This window comes from Falco rusticolus, chromosome 7, assembly GCF_015220075.1.
Source record: "Falco rusticolus isolate bFalRus1 chromosome 7, bFalRus1.pri, whole genome shotgun sequence".
In the NCBI taxonomy this organism is placed as follows: domain Eukaryota; kingdom Metazoa; phylum Chordata; class Aves; order Falconiformes; family Falconidae; genus Falco; species Falco rusticolus.
In genome coordinates, this window is record NC_051193.1 from 56142592 (window position 1) to 56157018 (window position 14427).

The 14427-nt window shown below is 51.7% G+C and overlaps 2 protein-coding genes across 9 annotated transcripts in view; both read left to right on the forward strand.

Annotated features, from left to right (window-relative positions):
• The window catches only part of MEIS2 (Meis homeobox 2), a 175004-nt gene extending 173709 nt beyond the window's left edge, over positions 1-1295 (forward strand). For all 6 annotated transcript variants that reach the window (XM_037395025.1, XM_037395027.1, XM_037395023.1 and 3 more), the window contains one exon: positions 1-1295. This exon is cut by the window's left edge and continues 171 nt beyond it. The gene's annotated coding sequence lies outside the window, so the exon portion shown is untranslated.
• Positions 1296-3240: 1945 nt separating this feature from the next.
• The window catches only part of LOC119151855 (translation initiation factor IF-2-like), a 48175-nt gene continuing 36988 nt past the window's right edge, over positions 3241-14427 (forward strand). For 2 of the 3 annotated variants that reach the window (XM_037396205.1, XM_037396206.1), the window contains exons 1-2: positions 3241-3418; positions 12004-12164. In XM_037396205.1, the coding sequence (XP_037252102.1) occupies positions 3336-3418; positions 12004-12164 (244 nt within the window). In that variant the 5' untranslated portion in view covers positions 3241-3335. Of the gene's footprint in view, positions 3419-12003; positions 12165-12863; positions 13539-14427 lie in introns of those variants that run through there. The other variant, XM_037396204.1, reaches the window with a different exon arrangement.

Below are 14427 nucleotides of genomic sequence, written 5' to 3' on the forward strand. Positions count from 1 at the left end.
TGCACGGAGGACCCCCTACCCACCCTGGAATGACCATGTCAGCACAGAGCCCCACAATGTTAAATTCTGTAGACCCCAGTGTTGGTGGACAGGTTATGGACATTCATGCCCAATAGTATAAGGGAACTCAAGGGAAAAACAAAAACAACAACAACAACAAAAAACAAAACAAAAACAAAAACTATTTTAAGACTTTTGAACTTTGACCAGATGTTGACACTTAATACGAAATTCCAGACAGCTGTGATTATTTTTTACTTTTTGTCATTTTTCATCAACAACAGAGGACCAACGAAACAAGAACACAAATGTGAAATCATGGGCTCACTGAAATGAATATGTCCATGTACAGATCCTCTGGAAAAAAAAAAGACTCCAAGAGTTATAACTACTGTAGTATAAACATAGGAACTAAGTTAACTTGTACATTTCTGTTGATCACTCCGTTACGTTGCCTCAAATAGTTTTAGAAGAAAAAAAATCCTTGTTTTCCACACTATGTGTGTTGTTCCCAAAAGAATGACTGTTTTGGTTCAGCAGTGAAGTCACTATCCATGAAAGACCTGTTTTGGCCAGTGAGAAAAGAACTACCCTGGAGATGAAGATGAAAAGTCTTGCTGGGTCTCTCATCACTCAGAAGACTGTTCCAAGAAGGCCTTGCCATTCCCTTGTTTTGTTCCTTCATAAAATGTGTCCTTTAGTTTCAAACAGATCTTTATAGTTTGTGCTTCATTAAGTCTCTCCCCATTCCTCCCCAATCTATTTTTTTTTTTTGGACTCTTCTTCAAAGAGCTTGCAGGTGAAGATTTAACAGACAGAACAGACAGAGCAGGAGCTTCTTCCAGTAGTTCTGAGCCTTGGCTTTGGACAAAACAAAACTAAAAGTTGGGCAGCTTTCCTCAATGAAAGAAGTTACTAACGGTCTTTGCACCAAACCTAGGACTTATCATGAACTCAAAGCTTGGGAAAAAAAAAGCAAGAGAATACTGTAACAAACTTCGTACAGAGTTCGGTCTATTAATTGTTTCATGTTAGATATTCTATGTGTTTACCTCAATTGAAAAAAAAAGAATGTTTTTGCTAGTATCAGATCTGCTGTGGAATTGGTATTGTATGTCCATGAATTCTTCCTTTCTCAGCACGTGTTCCTCACTAGAAGAAAATGCTGTTACCTTTAAGCTTTGTCAAAATTTACATTAAAATACTTGTATGAGGACTGTGACGTTATGTTTTAAAAAGAAAAAAAAGGTGTTAAGTCACAAAATGCGGTAATAAATATTTCATTTTTGATTTTTTGTTAGGCTTTTGTGTTTTTAATCATGCTTAGGAGAGACTGAAGTTATCAGGAGATGTCTCAAATACGTTTCTTATCAGCATTGAGTAGAAAGGTTGGAAAAATCAGAAACAAGCTTGTCATCAGCATTAATAGAATAATTGAATGAAAGAACATCTGAGGTTGTATATTTCTGCTGATTATCAATATTATATTTATGCCAGATTAAACAAAATTTGAAATATTCTTTCACCAGCTTGCATTTCAGAGCTGTGTCTAATACCTGTACTATCTGCTAATACCATAGAAGCTGAGTTTGAGTTGTGAAGGCCCAGATACAAGACCAGTAAGCCCTCCTGCGCTGAAGTGTTTGTGTGTGTGCATCCATCACCACCACAGAGCTTAACTCCAGCTATTTAGCTCAGAGGTGAAGAACAGCTGCAGCGCTGGAGTAGGTTCAGAATTTTTAGGAGGAGTAAAGTAGTTCTGAGTTTAATGAGAGTTTTACCTGCATGAGGATTGCATAATTTATCTTTTCTAAATGGTTGTACTGCTTTTCTTGTCTTCAGTTGTTTTCAGAAGAAAAGAAAGGGAAAAAAAAAGACCATCAGCTAACAAGGTTGCTTGTTAATTTGACATTTTGTATATAAATATATAAATAGCTGGTGCAGAATCACGGGTAAGGGTTCAGTTTTACTTAAAAAAAAAAGAAGCTTGTGGCATTTTTGAGCAACTAAAGGAGAGTTTGAACTAGGAAGATATCGGCACTGTTGGAAGCAGCTGCCTTTCACTGCCCTCAGTGGCACTGCTAAATCAAGTGAGAGCAGGATGGGGCCCACAGAGCAAGGGGAAAGCTTTATTTCTGGGAGGAAATGGGTGGGAAAGGGCTTGTAATTCCCTTAACTTTCTAGGAAACAAAACCTTGCCGATTTCAACATCTGTAAATTTGTAACCCTTCTCCTCCTTCCTACTCCTCGTCATTCCAACTGGCTGGGGTGTTATTAAAAACTTTGACTGACAACTTTTACCTTTGGAATGTGGAAAGAGGCTCAGCCTTGTAGTTAATGTTTAATTTCTGAGCAAAGTAAATGGACCCACGCTGCTGGCAACAGAAGGGAGGATGCTAGAGAATGTGTGTGCGGTTTTATTTAGCCATCGGGTCCTGCTTTGTGGGCGTCTTTCTAAGGTATTCGTATGAAATTTAGATGATAATTCCCCGCTGGGCTTTGATGCTCTCTGTCCTGGTTAAAATCACATGGAGCCTTCAGTCGTGTAAGAAGAGCACACCCTGGGTTCCCATTTCCAAATTCTTTGATTATCGTGGATACGGAAAATATGAAGGCGGGATTGTGTTAGCACTTTTAAAAGGATTATTATTATTATTATTAATAATAATAATCAGTAATTCATTTCCTTGCAGATCTTTTCTTTACAGTTTGAGGAGAAATGTCAGAAAGCATCCTTGCACTGGTAGAAACACAGGGAATAATTTATCTTTAGTAGATTATTGTTTTTTATAATGTACTAAATATTTGCACTGCTGTGTTGTCTTTTATTTTCTTTCTCTGTCTCCACCACCACCCCCCCCCCCCCCCATTTTGGGCCGTGATCTCCGTGAGATGTGTTGCTGAAATCCAAGGTACAATAACGTGCAGAGATTTCTCCATCTGAGATTTACTGTTTAGAATGGAAGGTTCCGATTTTGGTATTTTTAAGAACTGCTCAGCTGTCAAAAGCAACCAAAACGGGAATAATGTTTTGACAGCGGTATAGTGTTAAAGAAAATACTCTAGTCTGAATAAAAATTGCTTATGCTGTGGGAAACGAAGGGTAACGGAAGAAACACCTTTTGTTTACACACACACATGTTTATAATCCCAAATTTCCATTTCTCCGAGCGGGTCTGGGCTGGGAGTTGTAGCCACCACAAACGAGGGATTTTTCTTCCAGATTTTGCTGCCTGTAAGGCGAAGAGAGGAGGGAAGCGCCGCGCACCTCCGCCAGCGCGGCCGCCCCGGCCCTGCCCGCCGCGGCGAGCGGGCACCGCGGGGCCGAAGAGAAGATGCCGGGGGGAGCCAGCCCCCCCTCCCCCCTTTCACTCGTAGCCGCAGAGGGAGCGAGGGAGAGGAAGTTGCCCCAAACCAGGTTTGCGAGGGCTGGGGGCCGGGGGGGGCCGGGGCCGGGCAGGGGAAGGGGTGCGGCGGGGCACCGGCTGGACCCGCTCTCCCGGCCGGTGCCGCGGCCGGGTCCCGCTCATCGCTCCGGTGGCTCCCGGCGCTTCCCGAGGGGAGCGAGGGTCTCCCGGCGGCGCTTGGCGGGGCCGACCCGCAGCCGCCAGCCCCACCGCCCCCCGGGGCGCGGCGGGCTCGGGAATGCCCAGACCCTCTCCCGGCGCTGCGCGGAGGGGCAGGAGGGGGCCCCGCTGGGCGGAGGGCTGCGCCCTGCCAGCCCCCGCAGCGTCCGCGGTTCGGCGGAGGGGAGACGTGCCGGTCCCCGGTTCGGCGGAGGGGAGATGGGCCGGCGTCCAACCCCTCTGACAGCACCTTTGGGGAAACAGCACCGGCTGCGGTGCGGGAGAGGGAGCCCTGCCGGGCTGGGGAAGCCCCGCACCCTGCCGCTGCGGAGACGGTGCGAGGTCGGAGGCGGGTGCGGAAAAGGTTTGCAGGCAGGTTTTAATATTAATAGTTTTGGTGGTGAGAAAGAGACAGACAGAAGGGAGGTTGCTCCTCTGGGCAGAGTCGCTGCGACAGTGATGATGGATGACCCCGCACAGCTAAACAACTCCTCCCCTTCATCCCCACACGGTGTCAAAGCTACTTTAGTTGCAGCTTTAGGAATAAAATAAATAAACACAGTCGCCCCCTTCCTCGCATCGATTTATGGATCATTATGAATCAATTACTGCTCTCAATATTTTAGAATCTGCTTACATAAAAAGGGGGTCTGCGGCCGGGAAAAAACATTAATCTTTGCCTCAGTAAGAAATACAGAATCTTATTGTACGGTCCTGTGACTAAAATATCGCCGCTAATAATTCGGGTTTAACCGTTTTCCAAGAGCCGCGTTACCGTGGAGGGGGTGGATATTGTAGGTGCGCATCTCCAAGAGCGGCTTTCAAGTTAGGGGGTTCCACACTGCGCCTAGAGAAAGAGCAGCGCGTCCATACGGTGCGTGCAACCTCATTGCTTAACTCTTCCCGAGAAAGAAAGAAAGGGAAAAAAAAGAAAAAACAGAGGGAAAAAAAAGAAGCAAGCCCCATAACAGCCCCCCCCGCCCCCTCCTCTGCTCCCAGTACTGAATGCGGTGCTGTGCGAGGCAGCGAGGCGGAGGCTGCGCGCCCGCGGGGCAGGGCGGCGGAGCGGAGCCCGGCTCGGTGGCTCCGTGCTATGGGAAGGAGCTGCAGCAGGGACAGAAAGTGTGTGAAGTTGGATTTCTCTCGCTTTCTCTGTATTTTCCCATTTGCAGCAGTGTTTGAGGATCTCAAGGTGTTTCTATGGCTACCTTGTGTATGTGGGAGGGTCATATGTGGGGGTGCCCAAGAGAAAAGGCAGCTCTTGGGTGATCATTTATCAATGTCACCCACATAATGATTCTCTCTGCAGCCTTCTATTGATGAGGATAATTACATTAGCTCAGAGTGACTGATCAATGAAAAACCACCAAACAAAAACTTCTTTACTCTCCTATAATACCAAAAACCGATACAGAAATAAGATAGAAAGCGAGGGTGGGATTTCTCTTTCCTTTCCCTTTAGCAATGGTTGTTTGTTGTTTGGGGTTTTTTTTTTGTTTGTTTTGGTTTTTTTTAACGAACAAGGGAAAGTAAGGAAATTTTATCCGATTAGTTTCCTTTTTAAAAGAGGCTACCATTTTGTGAAAATGTTCCCTTAAACCTCTTGGCATCGCTCCTTGCCTGGTAAAGGCAAATCGTTATTTAAAATATGAACTAGTGCTTCTCCCCCGGCTGCAAAATCCTTTGCTTTTACACTTGTGTTTTGTTACCGGGGGGTAGGGGGTGAAGGGGGAGGGAAGAGTGCGATAGTTTGGAGCTGCGAGAGAGGGAAAGGGAAGGCAAGTAACTTTTCTTTCGCTATTGCAACTGTCTCTCTGTTTGTCAGGTTTTCTTTGTTTTTATCACTTCATAAAGTGGCTCTATTAAAGATGGAATGTGGCCTCCCTGAGATGCTGCTCTGCCGGTGAAAGTTTGCAATTAAATTACGGGTTCGTTCTTTCCAGAGTTAAAAATCAATGTTTTCTCAATTAAAGGGAATTTTAATGCTTTTACTTGGGAGTTGTTAAGGACGCCGTAAATTTTACTGTAATGCCTCTAAGCTCCGAAGCCCTGCCAGTGGACAGGTTGATATTCATGTTGTTTTTGGGGGAAGAGGTTGTTGCTGGTTTTGTTCTCTCTCTAAAGGGCCTTCTTCAGAAAACTCAATCATTTTGAACAACTGCTAGACAAACTGATGCGAAGGGGACGGGGGAGCCAAGGCTGTCCCTCCTGCCCTGCCCTGCTCTCCCCTCTCCTCTCCGCCTCGTCCCGGCGCCTCTCCCTGTGGCGGGCGATCCTGGCTTCCCGGGTGTCTGCAGGGCGCGGGGGCGGCTGCTCAGCTGCTTTTATGGAGGAATGGAGAAATGTTTCAATTTAGGAGCACGTGTGTCGACAAAGTCCCTCTCCGCAACGCCCCCCCGCCTCAGGAAGGCTCTGCGTGGCGGGCCGCGTCGCCCTCCGCCCGTCACACGTCGTGCGGGGCTGCGCGGAGGAGCTGCCGCCTTTAAGCAGGCGTAGCGCTGGTGAAGGAGTGTGTCCTTTACCGGTCCTGGTGAGGACTTTACATTTCTGTAAACATCTACTTACAAAGATGACTACAAGTTAACGGTGGCACGTAAATGGAAGCCTAAATGGGGCCGGCAGAGGCCTTCCACCGCTTCCCCCCCGCCCCCGAATATTTTGTCTTTGCAGGCTACTGCCAAGTAAAATCCCCATCAGCAGGCTGATCCTGAACCCATTTACACGGGGTTAATTCCTCGAGCCGCAGGAGAGTTCGTCCCCGGGCCGTGAGATCAGGGAAATAGGCCCCTATCGCCCGGGTTTGTCCGAAGCGTGTTTAAAATTCTTTAAATCAGCTCGGCGAAGAACCAGCGCAAACTCCTTTGATTAAAGCGACTGTCAGGTTCCCCGATATTAGGCGAGAGAAAACGCAGAGTAGGGCGTACTTATTATTTATACCATAGTCCACTGTGAGCAGTTGGAAGGGGAGGATTAGAAAGTGCGTTTGCAGGAGAGGCAGCGAGAGCGCGCCAGAGGTGTCACACCGCGGTTTGGACCAGGCGACTTCGTCTCCTGCCCGCACCGCCCCCCCCCGGCCCCCGGCGCAGCCCCCCCAGCTGCGCCCCCAGACCCGGGGCCACCAGCTCCTCCTCCCGCTCGCCGCGCTGGCCACCCGCGTCCCGCACCGCTTCGTCAGGGACTCGACATCAGTAATGCCAGCTCGCTGGTCTTTCACTCAAGTTTTATATTGTTCTACTTGAATCTGGTGCGTGGCACTAAACACAGTTAGTCCTTGGGGGGGGGGGGCGGGGGGGGGGGCGAGGGGGCTTTCCACTCTCGTGCTTGTGCCTGTGTTTAGCAATGCAGGACGAGGGAGAAAAACAAAGCCATCAGCTAGTTCTCGCCGAGCAGGTTTACTTTAGGACCCCACTTTAATGGGGGCGGGCACGGGGCAGCGCAGTCCTTGTGTTCGGTGGGGGCGGAGGTGAGGGGTCCGGGCAGCCTTGGGTTCTGTGGTTGGGGTTTGGTTTGTTTCTTTTTTTTTTTTGTTCTTTTCCTACGGCTGCGGCTCCCCAATTCGGAAACGTTTTCAAATCTATGAGCCTTGAATGGACAAATTCTCGCTATTAATATGGGACATGGACGAGTGGCAAAAAACCTGAATGGAAACTGTGCGGTAGCTTTGGGAGAAACTAACGATGTGCTTCAGCTCTTGCCATTACAGGGAAGGAGAGAGGGGGAAACCCCTTCTGATTAATAACTAGCAGGGTAATGTTGAGGGCTTTTTCTGCCCGATTGCCTTTTTGAATTAGAGCCGATTTCTTCACACTTCAATAGGGCCTGTCTCTTTTAAAATGACTGACAGATTTGTTTCTCCTTTTTTCTCTCCCTGAGACTTAATGATGTAAATTTTCTAATTAGTTAAATCACGTTGCTTAAAGGCCTTAATATTTACCGGGCAAGGAATGATAGTCGCGTTCGGATGTCTCGAAATAACCAGCGAAATAACATTAGGCTTTTTAAAGAGGGAGGGGGGGAAGAGCAGAGGGAGGGGTGGGCTGGGGAAATATCACGTAAAATGAGAGCTAAAGTTCAGCCCGGAGCTTCTTCCCTCCTCCCCCACGCCCCCGAACCCGCTTTTATTTTTCAATCAGCTAAGATTTAATTAGGAGCCCCCAGGCCGGACGATCTGATATTTTCTCATTAGTTTCCCATCAGTAATCTTGAGTGTTAGATTGGCTTAAAGGTTGTCAACATTTGACCAATTTTATTTAAGGCAAAGAAATCACGCGTTATAGCTCCGGGACCCAAGATCTGAAAATAAATCCTGCCCGGATCAGCGGAACTAACACGCGAAAAAAATGTTGACAATTCATGGTTGTATTTAATAAGTTGCATAATGTATAGTACACACACGCACACGTACGGGGGGGCACGGGGACACGCGTGCAGCGCGGTGCGCGCACGGAGCGTCCCGCGCCCGGTAACGCGCGCAGCGGGGCGAAGAGGCGCGATGCTGCGCGTGTCCGTGTGTCCGTGTACACGCGCGGGTGTGTGCGTGTGTCCTCGCGTGTGGATGTGTGTGCGTGTGTGTGTGCAAACGCGTGTCCGTGGGCGGGAGCGCGGCGCGGGCTCCCAGGCGCAACGTCGGAGCGCCCCCTGCTGGCCGCGGCCGGCGCCGCCGCACAGGAGCCCTCCGCCCGCGCTGCGCGCTTCCCTTGCGCGCCGCGGGGATCAACCACGCGGGGCGCGCAGGCACAGGGCCGCGCTCGCGCAGACAGCGCGTGTTATGAGGAAGCGTGGCCCCTGCCCCCGCGCCTCCCTTTTGGCCTGAGGGGACCGTCACGTAAAGTGTTTACGGAACTGTCCCTTCCCTTGCTGTAGGAGCCCGGGGCGGCCAGCAGCGCAGCGAGGGGCGGCCCGTCAGCGGTAGAAACGCGCTTTTGCAGCCTCCGCCGTTTACTTCGCGTCTGGCTTGGCAGCGCGGAGCTGGGGGCGGCCCCGCCGGCCCCCCGCCTGCCCCGCACGGGCAGCGCGCCCTGCCCGCCCCCGGGGGGTGGGGGGCACCACCCAGACGTGGCTCCCCGCGCCCCCGCTGCCCGGTGTACCGCACGCCCACCCCGCGGCCGGCCGCAGGCGCGGAGCAAAGCGACTGGGGTAGCGAAACGGGCAATAAAGGGCTGCCAAGTGGGTGTCTGTCACATGACCCCGGTAATTTATAGGTAAACCCACGGTTTCGTGTTTATTGAAAACACGACAGAAGCGCAAAAGCAACCGGTCCGCTGCGGCTTCCCCCCGGACTTGTCCCCTCAGAGAGAGCAGAGGCAGCTCCGCGCCCGCCCCCCCGCCCCCTGAGCGCCCCGGGCAGGCGCCGCCCGCCGCGGGGCTCTGCTCACCGACGGCCCCGGGGAGGGGACGGGGAAGCGGCCAGGAGCCGCGCGGGGTGCGGGGACCCCGGCCCCGGGGGCAGCGCTGCGGGGGGAGCGGCGCTGCGGGGCCGGGCCGGCGGGCGGAGCGGCTGCCGCCGGGGCAGCGCGGGGTGCCGGGGGCGCGCAGGGCGGCGCGGCTGTGCTCGGGAGCCGCCGGTGCGGTCGTAAATCGCCCACGCTCCAAGAGGCGCCCCAGCCTCTTTGTACACCGGGGTGCTGCAGGCACATACTTGTGGTTTAAAGGGCTATTTTTCCCATTAAAAAATAACAAAATAAAATTCACACAAAACTGACGCTGAAACCTGCGCCTCGTCCCCTCGGTTCGGGGCTGTGCCTAGACAGATTTCAGCCAAAGCAACGCTTTGCAGAAGATCTAGCTTGCTGGACCGAGACAGTAGTTGCTCAAATTTATTTTCTTTTAAAAAATGTGCGTGTAAGGGAATGGGGGAGGGTGGAAGAGAAAATTTCTCAGAATACCAGAAGATACCTTTCTTGAAACAAAGGCAATCGCAAATCCATCAGGCAGAGACCAAATAACAATATTTATAGGAAGGCATTCAAAAATACAGCGTGCTTAAATAACAACAACAAATGCTTACTACAGTTGCTACAGCGCAGCTTAATAAAAAATAAGCCTTACTGACAGTCTTGTCAACATCTTAAGTAAATTATCATAGCGACGGTCTTTGGAGAAGAGAACCCACAGTCCTTGCTAAAACACCTCCTATCATTAATCTTAAACCACTTGAAGATTATGATGGAAAGAATGGGATCAGTAACCATTATCATCTCAAATTGCTGTTAAAAACTCCGCTGTTTATTTTTGCAACCAAAGCGAATGTATCTGGGAAATGCAGAAAAGGGAAGAAAGGAAAACACAAGAAAGGCAGAACAATTGAGGCGAATCCTGTTGCAACCTCGATGATAAACACATGGAAAAAGCTGTTACTGCTCTGCGGATTGCTGGAATTTGGGTAGACATTAGAAAAATAAACAAAGCGATGGCTCCGCACCGGTTCTGTAAATGCACGGGTACACCCAAGGAAAGGTAACCTCTTCAAATTAATTGTATTTTCTTGAATATTCTGTATTTGCCTTTATCTACAGCGATCGTTTGATAAAGATCAAAACTATTAAAAACGTACTTGCACCTTTCACTGTTCATATCTGAAAATAAATTCATTTTGACACTTTCTTGCTCGTATTTTTGTATGCATTGCGTGTTTTCCAATAATCGCCAGAATAAAGTCTATAGTGGAATTTTGAGGATCCTGCACGCTGCAAACATTTGCTCGGAGTGAAACCTTTTCAGAAGCGACCTGTGATTTTTATTGTAGCCTCTCTTGTTAGAATATCATCCCTCTTCGAAATGCATTTTTACAGCTGAAAAATAAAATACTACCCTACACGCACCCTACCCCACCCCCGCCTTGTTAAACTACTTCCAGGATTCTGCAGAGAAGGGAGAATCTGCTGCTTTAGGGACATTGGACCTACAATGTTATCAACGGATCTTTACACCTTCAGTGAATCCACAAATCAATGTGAGCTGGGTACACGTCTGAATACAATTAAACACAGGGTTTTTAAGTTATTCTTTCAAAACGTAGAAGTTTACACGAAGCCTTTAAACAGCACGATGCGCCCCGGCCGGCCCTCCTCCCCCCCTCTCCTCCCCCGAAGCCAAAAGAAAGGGTGCCATTAAACCAGGGTGATGCAAATTAAAATAAACCAAACAATTATTTTCGCCTAGCAGAGCTGCGTCTTCCTGGTTTTTGCGCGATGATTCATTTCAGCAGCGGTGTGGCGGAGGCAGGGGCGGGCGGGCTGCTCTCCCCCCTGTGGCGGGGGGGACGGGGGCTTTGCTCCCGGAGGCAGGCTGGGCAGCGGCGCGGGGCGCTGCGCAGGGGCTGCGCGGGGCGCGCAGGTAGGCGCGGCGGGAGCGGGAGCCGGAGCCGCTCTGCCCGCTTCCCCGCCGCGGCCCCGCAGTGACCCCGGCCCAGGGCTGTGGAGAGGTGAGAGGTGACGCTGCGAGCCAGCGCAGACCTGGCCCTTTTAAAGCCACAGCTAATCAGTCCTTTACTAAATTAAAATATAGGAAGCAGAGGGGAAGCAATTTCGTTGTAAAGAATTACCACGCGCGCTCCCAGAACGAAATAGCACTGGAATGAGGACGGTGCTCTCTGCAACGGAGAGATTTGTCACCCAGGAGCAGTTCGGCTAAGATAAACTATAAAATTATACGCATGCTATATAGATCCGATAGATCTGCACGTGTGGGAGATTATGTATCACACACACACGCAACAATAAAATAAGGTTACCGAGTTGCTGAAAAACTTCAGCCCCATAAACTGTACAGCGGGATGATGGTTATAGGACACCAGGCGCCGGGTGGTTAATCGCCCACCTAGCCAAAGCCTTGGGATTTCATTCCAATGTGGGGAGAAATTGACGTGGAAGAAACTGATACCTTTTCCTCTCAATTCATTTGTCTTCGATTTCAAGTTATTCTTTAATCTCCGTAAGAAATAGGGAACCTACTGTGGCATAAGGGTGCGCGTGTACGTGTATGCATAGGCACCGGAGAGATGTGCTATGTACGTAGGTGTGTGCGATGTACAAGTGTGTGTAATCTGAGCGCGGGAACTGGCCCACAAACAGTGGAAGATAGTGACAGTTCCATTTTTCCTCTTTAATTGGGAAATATTCCTTGATTGTCTTGTCACCCATTACTTTTTAATAACTCCACAGAATCGGGAGAAGAAGAACTGCTGCAAATAATCTGCTATAAAGCAATTATTTACTAGGTGAATACGCAGTTGCAAGTACAACGCAGCAACGGCCATGAATGAGACTCACGAGGCGGGGGGGGCGGGGGCGGGAAACAGAAAATAAAGACTACTAGAGTAATGACAATATTTGACAGTACATATACTTCAATGGGTCGCAGTGAGAAACAGCTAGCTTTGATAACATAGCTCTTACAGCTAGGTTACAAAGAAACTTTCCCTTTTCATGCGTTTCAGGCGGCAAGATCCCGGGTTTAGAAGACCGCGAGCCGGTTCCCCGCGTGCTGCTATCATTAATTCAGGTGCGGAGACCAGGGTTCCGGGGGAGAAGGACGAGATGGATTTCGGCAGCAAACGCTGCCCCGCCGCAGCCCAGGGGCAGCCGCCATCCGGGGCAGGTAAGGTGCTGCCTGAAACTATTTTTAACTGAACAAAAGACTGAGCAAACACCTGACGTCAGGGAGCAGCATCCCCGGAGGGGGCGGTGGGCAGCGGTGCGTGGCTGCGGGCTGCCCGCCCCTGCCCGGTACCGGGGCCCGGCGCCCCCCGGCAGCGGCCCGGGGGAGTGGGCTGCTGTCCGCCGGCACCGGGCAGGGCCGGGGGTGCTTGGAGGGGTGACAAAGAGCAGGCAGGGCGCCCGCTGGGGAAGGTCACGGCACCGCCCGCGCTGAAGCTGGTCGCCACCTTCTGCCCGTGGTTTTAAACCGGGGGCTGCTCTCACCGGGGGGCAGTCTGCCGCGTACCTGCGCGGCGCCCGGAGGCCTCCGGCGCTCGGCCGGCGGGCACGGCTCCCAGCGGGAGAGACCCGCACGTCCGTGGGCCCGGGCCGGCACCCCGCGCCCCCCGCACCGCCGCCGGCCAAACTTCTGCCCCGGCGTGAACGTGAATAGAGACGAGGGACGCCGCTGAGTGGGGCGGTCAGGGTGAGGCGGGGGCTGGCTTTGCCGTCAGCGTTACCCGCGGGCTGTGAGGGCGCCCGGCCGCTGCTCTGCTGCCCCTTTGCACAGGGCTGGGGTCCGCGGGGTCCCGCCCCGCAGCGCGGGGTGCTCGCCCCCCCGGTGCCGGCAGGGAAAGCACTGACCCTCGTCCCTTTCTAGTGACCGTCGACTTCAGGAATCGGCGAGCGGGCAGCCTTTCCCCTCGGTCTGAAACACTCGACCTTCTCCTTTCCTTCCCTCGCCCGCCCCCCCGCAGCCTTTCCCGCATCGCAAGCGGCGGGGCCGGGCAGCCGGGCCGGGGGGTGCCCCGCTGCGGCCGGGGGCTGCGCTCGGCTCTTCCTCACAAGGGCGCCTGCAGCCGTCAGGGCAGGGCAGCGGGAGGAGGAGGAGGAGGAAGGCGATCACCGGGGGGGGGACACCTTTCCCGGAGTAGGCGGCGTGCAGTCGCAGAGAGTGGCTGCAAGCCGCAACCCCTGGGCGACCTGTCACCCCCCCCGGGCCCCGGCTCCCCGCCTCGCCTCCCGCCAGAGTCAACACGGAGCTGCGATCCATTTGGGCGATTTAGTTAAAATAAATAAACCGGCGAAGATTCACTGGCGAGCGATGCATCATCGACCCGGAGGTTTATTAAGAGGCTTGTTACAGCCGCCGCTTCAGCCCCGGCTCCGCTACAGCCCCTTCTCCGCCGGGGGCGGGGGGCGGGTGGGTGCTGCCGCAGCCCGGCTCACCCCGGTCCCCTCACACCCCCCGGCCGGGCAGCCGCTCCCTTCCCAGCCCCGGGTCCACGGGAGGGGGGCAGCCCACCGACGGCTGCCGCAGAGCACTGTTCCTCATTTCCCTGCATATCGGGGAGGGGGGGAGAGGAGGGTCGGGAGACATTGTTGTCAGTGGCGATTGTTAACCCAAATAATAATAATAAAGAAAAATCGTTACAGCTGGGTGCTGGCTGAATATGGCAATTACTATTATTGCCAATCACGATTAGAAATAATTATCCTGAAAGCATGGAGGGTTCAGCTGCCAAGGTGTTTTGAATAATCGCTTCAGAATGAACAGGAAAACATTGGGTTCACACACAGGGACGACCGCAAACTTTCAAGTTGTAGCCGTCTGCGAGGGAGACTTTACCGGGGTAAGCCCCAGTTTACTTGCAAAGCTTCAGTTTGTCACTTGGGAACAGCTCAGGTGTTATTCCACTCCCGCACCATCCTGCACGGCAGCCTGCCCTCACTGCCGTGCTGTGCTCCTCTGCCCAGCTCCCTGGGCACACCCGGTGGCCAAGAACCTTCTCAAGGCCGTGGTGCACGGTGCTCGGGTCCCTCCATCTCAGCTAAAACCCAAGCAAGCACATTGCGAGGGGTAACGTGGTCCCAAACTGAACCTCTACTTGCCCTATGTATGTTGCGCAACTCCACGCGGGCCCTCTCATTTTAGCTATTTGAAATGATGTGTAACTAGGAGGAGGTCACAGGTGACTGGCAAGTTCAACCCACTTAGCTCAATTATCCAAGTTTCATTTCCAAATTGTGTTCAATTTGATCTTCCTGCCTCCCTCCAAATTATCTTAGAGGGGAAAAAAAATACCAAATGAAAGCAGACAATTTAAGCCAAATTCTGTATACCATTATTTATATGCAAAATCATTTTTGTGATATATACTTCCCTTAATGGTTATGGGATGCCAGATCTTTCCAAGCGGATTTACAAACTGAGCCATCAAATT